The sequence below is a fragment of the Martes martes genome (genome assembly GCF_963455335.1).
Source record: "Martes martes genome assembly, chromosome: 14".
NCBI classification, from domain to species: Eukaryota; Metazoa; Chordata; class Mammalia; order Carnivora; family Mustelidae; genus Martes; species Martes martes.
The window spans coordinates 27230753-27237096 of record NC_137902.1 but is presented as its reverse complement, the minus strand read 5'-3'; the positions used below and the strand labels follow the sequence as shown (position 1 = coordinate 27237096).

The window sequence follows — 6344 nt, the reverse complement described above, 5'->3', positions numbered from 1 at the left end:
CAGGCTCCCTGCCAAGCAGAGAGCCCAATGCGGGGCTCCATCCCAGGATGCTGGGATCATGACCTGAACCAAAGGCAGCGGCTTTAACCCACTGAGCCACACAGGAACCCCAAATATCTAGACTTTCAAATTGTCTTCTGTAAAAAAAATCCCTTCTAAAAATATTTTTACAATATGTGGTGTTTTTACGTATTTAAAAAATGTTTTTACAATATGTGCAATAAATCTTTACTTAATAAAAGCAGATCTGTATGAGTCCACATCTTCGGTGCCTACTGTGTGCACGGTCATGTTATTGTCACCAACAGCAAGCCCACCAGAGGGCGCTCGTTCTCCGTCTATCTAGCCTTCAATCAGAGACTCAGAAAATCCAAATTAAACTTGACTTTCACACACAGGAAGTCTTTCATATTTAATCCACACAAATATTTACCGAGAATTTACTGTGCTGCCAGGTGCAGAGCTATGTGCACAGGATACAGTGAAGAATTAGGCACGATTCCTAATACCAAACACTTAGAGAGCAGCGAAGACTCAAAAGTAAACAACCGGGTACAATTAAGTGGGGTAAGTGAAGAGTTTCTGGGTCTGGGGAGTTGTTTATTTGTCTTTTAAGATTTTATTTACTTGAGAGAGACAGCGAGAGAGGGAACACAAGCAGGGGGAGTGGGAGAGGGAGAAGCAGGCTCCCCAGTGAGCCGGGAGCCCAACAATGGGTCTCGATCCCCCTGGATGGTGACCTGAGCTGAAGGCCGACGCTTAAGAACTGAGCCACCCAGGCGCCCCCGAGTTTGTTGTTTAAATACTGGCTCCAAGTCTTAGAAGCCGGTAACAATTCATTTTGAGATCCCCAACTGCTTCCGCTGGGTGCACTGGGAATGATCTCCACCCTCAAGGCATTTTGTAATTCAGAGCCATAGACCAGCTGGAGCGGCTCCATTAGTAAGCTCCGCAATTTCATGTCCCTTCCTACCCCCTCCCTCGTTTTATTTTTCGGGGCTTCCTGCAGTTCTCTTACAGTCCATTTCTGCTCTAGGTCAACACTTCCAGTTGGACCCAGGGCCGAGCACAAGGGATTACCCACAACTATTAGCAACCGCTGGCTCCGCCCCCTCTTTTTTCCTGTTTGAAACCCGCGGGCCTTTCCTGCTTTGAATTCCTAGACTTCCTGTTCTGATTCTCGCGACAGTTTCGAGGCATCGCGTGAAGTGTGCTCCCTGTCCTGCTGGAGTTTTGGAGATGGGGGGTACTGTTTCTCTGCTTTCGCCCACCTCCTCAGAGCCCCCACCCCCACCCCCACCCCGGCTAGGAGTGACGTGCATGCGGCTAGGGAACCCCTAAGTGAAAGGGCTTGGCCGAGTTCAGGTCCGGAGGGAGAGTCCTGGGCCGCATCCGGGAGTTTTGACTCTCCAGTCCTCCAATACGCATGCGGAGCCGATCCCCCTGGGTGGTGTGGAGGCAGTCGCCCGCCTTGAAGTTCGGGGCTGGTCAGGAGGCCCAGGTCCAGGCCGCTAGGCCGGGGCCAGGTTCTTCTGGGACGAGTAAATACCGTCTAAATACCGTCACCTCCCCGACTGCAAAGCTCTGTTTCAGCTCCCTGCAAACTGGACTGCAGCGCGGCTTCTGTAAACCGCTCGGGGCAGGCTAGGGCGGGGCCTGGCAGACCCCCGGTAAGGCGGGCGGGCCTCCAGGAACGCTCTCCTCCCCACCCCCAGCCCAGAGTGCCACGGTGGCGCTGGTGGCGGCCGTGAGACCGAACGCCTCCAGCCTTGGCGGGCTTGCAAATGTAACCTGTAATCCCGACCCGGAGCGAGGTCCGCGCGGGAGGCGCCCCGCCCACCTCTCCCTGCGGCTGCTGGTCTGCGGGGACCTCTATAATCAGTCGCGCTGCAGCACCTGCCGGATGTGGGGAGGGAGGAGACCAGTTGTGGGGTGGCAGATGGAAGCGCCAAGTCTCTGGTCAGCGCCTTGGTAGGGAAGCTGGATGGGCAAGCCTGCAATAGCCCCCGGGAAGCCAGCCCTGGGCTGCAGGGCGACTACGTTGGTTGGCCCTGCCCTCCAGGAGCGCCCAACTTGGCAGCAGAGCTCCTACTGCCTCCCTACTATGCAGCTGCTCTGGCAGACCCCAGGGACTGTAAAGTCCGATGGGACAAGCCCTCGACCTTCACTCAACCCTTCCAGCTTCCCAGCCACCCCCATATCCCCTACTCCCAACCCCCACCCCACCCTGCCCCTTGTCTTCCCTGAGCTTCGGTGTCCGGTTACGGTTACGGCTCCTCACTTCTCACTGTGACTTTGGCTCCGCTAGGGGAAGTGGCCCAGGAGGGTCCCGTGCGGCTGCATGAAATTGGCAGCTTCAGAACTGGAAGGAGGGGGTTGAGTGCGACGTCGAGAGGCGGGGAGAGGGGCGGAGGAGGTGCTCTCTGAGTCCAAGTCCGTGGGCTCTCTCAGAGATCCTCAAGCCGGAGCAGAGGTGGCTGGCAGGCCCAGCGGATTGTTGGCCTCTGCTTTCTTTCCACCACCTGTTTTTTTCCCACCGGAGACACGGCTGTTCTGAAGGGCTTAGTCCTGGACACTAGGTGAGCGCTCTGGGCCCGGGGGCATTACTTCTTCCCCATTCCCACCCTTATTAACAACTCCTTAGTTCTGGGGCCATCAGCTCTCATCCTCCTCTAGGGCAGGAAGCTTCGGAGCTGGATGGTCTGGTGCTGCCGCTGGGGTGTGTGTATGTGCGCGCGCGCTCTGGTGGTTGAGCTTTATTACCCGTTCTTCTCACCTCTCCCCAACCCCAGAAACACAGTCCAGTCGATCACTGGATGGCTCCTAGAGAGTCACCAGGCATCCGTGTGGAGGGTCTGCTGGACGCCAAGGCAGCAGGGGAGGGGGCAGTGTGCTTGGGTCAGACTTTGGTACAAGGAACAGTGAGGTCGCTTCTGACCTCCTGACCTGGCTTCCCTCCCTGGCAGGGTGCCACGAACGCGCTGATGCCCGGAGTGCTCGCAGGACTTCCAGCTAACTATGCCGCAGCCGCTTGCAGCTGCCCCGGCGCCGCACTCGCTGCTCCTGCTGCTGCTGCTGCTGCTGCTGCTGCTGCTGCGGACGCCGCCCCCGTCTGGCGCACGGCCGTCCCCAGGCCCCGATTACCTGCGGCGCGGCTGGCTGCGGCTGCTGGCGGAGGGCGAAGGCTGCGCTCCTTGTCGGCCAGAAGAGTGCGCCGAGCCGCGGGGCTGCCTGGCCGGCCGGGTGCGCGACGTATGCGGCTGCTGCTGGGAATGCGCCAACCTCGAGGGCCAGCTCTGCGACCTGGACCCCAGCGCCCACTTCTACGGGCGCTGCGGCGAGCAGCTTGAGTGCCGGTTGGACGCGGGCGGCGACCTGAGCCGCGGAGAGGTGCCGGAGCCTCTGTGTGCCTGCCGCTCGCAGCGCCCGCTCTGCGGGTCGGACGGCCGCACCTACGCGCAGATCTGCCGCCTGCAGGAGGCGGCCCGCGCTCGGCCTGACGCCAACCTCACGCTGGCGCACCCGGGACCCTGCGAATCGGGTACGCACGGCCCGCGGGCCCTACCCCCGGCACTTGGGGCACTCCAGGCACCCGAGGCATTGCTCCCCGACCTGCTACCGAATTGGTCTCTGGCCAGCGGAGCGAAAAAGTCGAGGCCGGGGAGTCCTCGAGTCCAGTATAAGCCCGCTCTCACCGCTGGTCCGCAGAGACCAGCACCTTCACGGGCCGAGCTCTGTCCGCACGCTGTGTGCCCCTCTGAGGCTCGTGGAAGCCCCAGACCCGGCCGGCAGGGACCCACCCTCAGAGGGAGCAGGCACAGAGACAATGACTGGTCTCAAAACCGAGAGAGCAAAGACTCTCAGTCTGCCCAGACTGCTGGGGCCCAGGCAGCGAGACTTGGGTTCCAGAGAGATGCAATCGGGCGTTTCCGATTCTCTTGGGCGGATTCCGATTTCGTAGAGCAAGCTGTTCGCCCAGTCTCCCCACCTCCCTTCGGTTTCTTCTGTGCCTTAGGATTCGTGAAGGAGGGGGCTCTTCCAGCTCCTCCCTCCTACCCCCGGGGGCTGAGGGCCATTCAGGCCTCAGGTTTCCTTTGGCAGCGTTAGTCACTTTCACTTCCTGAGCCCCTTTGAGGGATCCGGCCTGGCTGGGGCTGCCAGGAAAACAAACACCGGCGGGGTCCCAAGACTTTGCCCCATAACTGCAGGCTTTCTGCCCGCTGCCCAGATCTGGTTTCGGGTTCTCTGCCTTTCCCACGTGGGAATCCCCCCTCCCCTGCCTCCTTCCCTGGTCCCAGGGTGTGTGTGTGGGGCGGGAAGGGCTGCTCCTGGGGTCTTTGGCAACGGGATCTGGTTAGGAAGGGGGAGGGTAGAGGGAGGTGTTGGTTACAAGTAGGGCAGGATAGGGGCCTCTAGGGTGGAATGAGGACAGGGGAGAGATCAGGGATGGAGCGTGGCTGCTGAGCTGCGGCATCCTGTCTGCTTGTACCTCACCATTTCGGAGTTTATACCTTGCGTGTAGCTGTACCTACATTTACATGTACCCGTGTGTACTGATCAAGTCATGTGTATGGGTGTGTATTTACCTCTGCGTTGACTGTCTTCCCCCACAAACACATCCATGATGGTTCGTACACGGCCTGCTTCTGGGGCTGGATGTGCCCATTCTCAGGCCTCCCATCTCGGTCCCCAGAGCCCCAGATCGTGTTGCACCCGTATGACGTTTGGAACGTGACGGGGCAGGATGTGATCTTTGGCTGCGAGGTGTTTGCCTACCCCATGGCATCCATCGAGTGGAGGAAGGACGGCTTGGATGTTCAGCTACCAGGGGATGACCCCCACATCTCAGTGCAGGTAGGAGAGGGAGTCGAGGCCTCCTCTGGGCAGCCCAGGGTCCTCCTAGAAGGACCCTGCTGACCCCACCCCTGGCTCCAGTTCAGGGGTGGACCTCAGAGGTTTGAGGTGACAGGCTGGCTGCAGATCCAGGCTGTGCGTCCCAGCGATGAAGGTATCTACCGCTGCCTGGCCCGCAATGCCCTGGGCCAGGTTGAGGCCCCAGCTAGCCTGACAGTGCTTACACCAGGTAAGGGTGAGCCCTGGGCTCTGGGGACTGAGGGGGGGACTGGTGCTGGTGGTGGATTCAGGCCCTTGAATGTGTGTCTGTGTGCCTATGTGCATGTGGGTTCAGAGGCAAGTATGGCTTCACTGACAGCCCCTCTTTCCTCTTATCTCTCCTTTGCCCACATGTGTTTGCAGACCAGCTGAACTCCACAGGCATCCCCCATCTGCCATCCCTGCATCTGATTTCTGGGGAGGAGGCTGAGAGTGAAGAGGGCGAGGATTACTACTAGGTCTGCAGCCCCGGCCTGTGGGGGTGCGTGAGTGGGGAGAGTATTCATCCCTGCTCTTGAAAAGACCTGGAAGGGGGAGCAGGGCCCTTTCATTGCTTTAGTGCCTTTAATAGGGGGAACACAGTGGTGGTTAAGTAGGGAGACAAAAGTTGGCAGAGGGTAGGGAGAGAGGCAGACGCTAGGGGAAGTGGGAAGCAAAGAGGCCCGTGGAGGAGGCGCACTGGCCAGGACGGCCTCCAGCATAGACCAACCAGGCAGAAGACAGCAGCTGCCTCCTGGTCCCTAGGCTGGGTGGGAGTATCAGAGAAGGGGGTTGCCGAGGAAACACAAAGAGGCAGCCGGGATCCTCCACTTCTTCCTGACAGCCTTCCCTCCAGCCCTCTTCAGCCAGTCTTCTGAACTACCCTTTGCCACAACTCATACTGTTATTTTTCTAGTCCCTAACCTTTGCCTAGCCTCAGTTTTCCCTTCCTCAAAACTCACCTTCTAGAAATTCCCCCCTCACCTAAGTTCTAATTGCACTTACTAACAGCAGTCCTCTTTGCTGTTGGCCATCTGTGGTCTGGAAAAGCATAATGGAGCACGGTTTAGGCCAGTGCATTAAGATGGGCATTTGGTCATGTCTAACTTCTGTCCTTCTGGAAAATTCGAGGCCAGGACCATATCTTATACCACTCTGTACTGGACACTGCCTAGCACAGGACTAGGCACAGTAGGCATGCAATAAAGATTTATGAACAAACTGAGACACATGCACAGGTGTTTCGTGCAGGTGTGCACATGAAGACCGCATTTCCCTGGGAGGCTTCCCATGGTAGTAGGAAACTGGCTTCCAGAAGCTGCTCCCTAGGCATGTGCCTGTGGGATGTAGAGAGGAAGCTTGGGGCAGCAGGTTGGGGGGGGCTGCCCTGCCCTCTAGGGAGCAAGTCTGAAGACACTTGCTTGGTGGGAGGGTGTTCTCCCCATCTGCGCTCCATTGGGGCTGGCCTGCCC

The 6344-nt window shown here is 58.7% G+C and overlaps 1 protein-coding gene across 1 annotated transcript; it reads left to right on the top strand.

Annotated features, from left to right (window-relative positions):
* Positions 1–2306: 2306 nt before the first annotated feature.
* On the top strand, positions 2307–6098 carry KAZALD1 (Kazal type serine peptidase inhibitor domain 1). Its single transcript, XM_080823555.1, has 5 exons — positions 2307–2579; positions 2967–3541; positions 4694–4854; positions 4936–5083; positions 5257–6098. The coding sequence occupies exons 2-5, from the start codon at positions 3019–3021 to the stop codon at positions 5349–5351; spliced, it is 927 nt and encodes a 308-aa protein (XP_080679681.1). The 5' UTR covers positions 2307–2579; positions 2967–3018; the 3' UTR covers positions 5352–6098.
* The last annotated feature ends 246 nt before the right edge of the window (positions 6099–6344 follow it).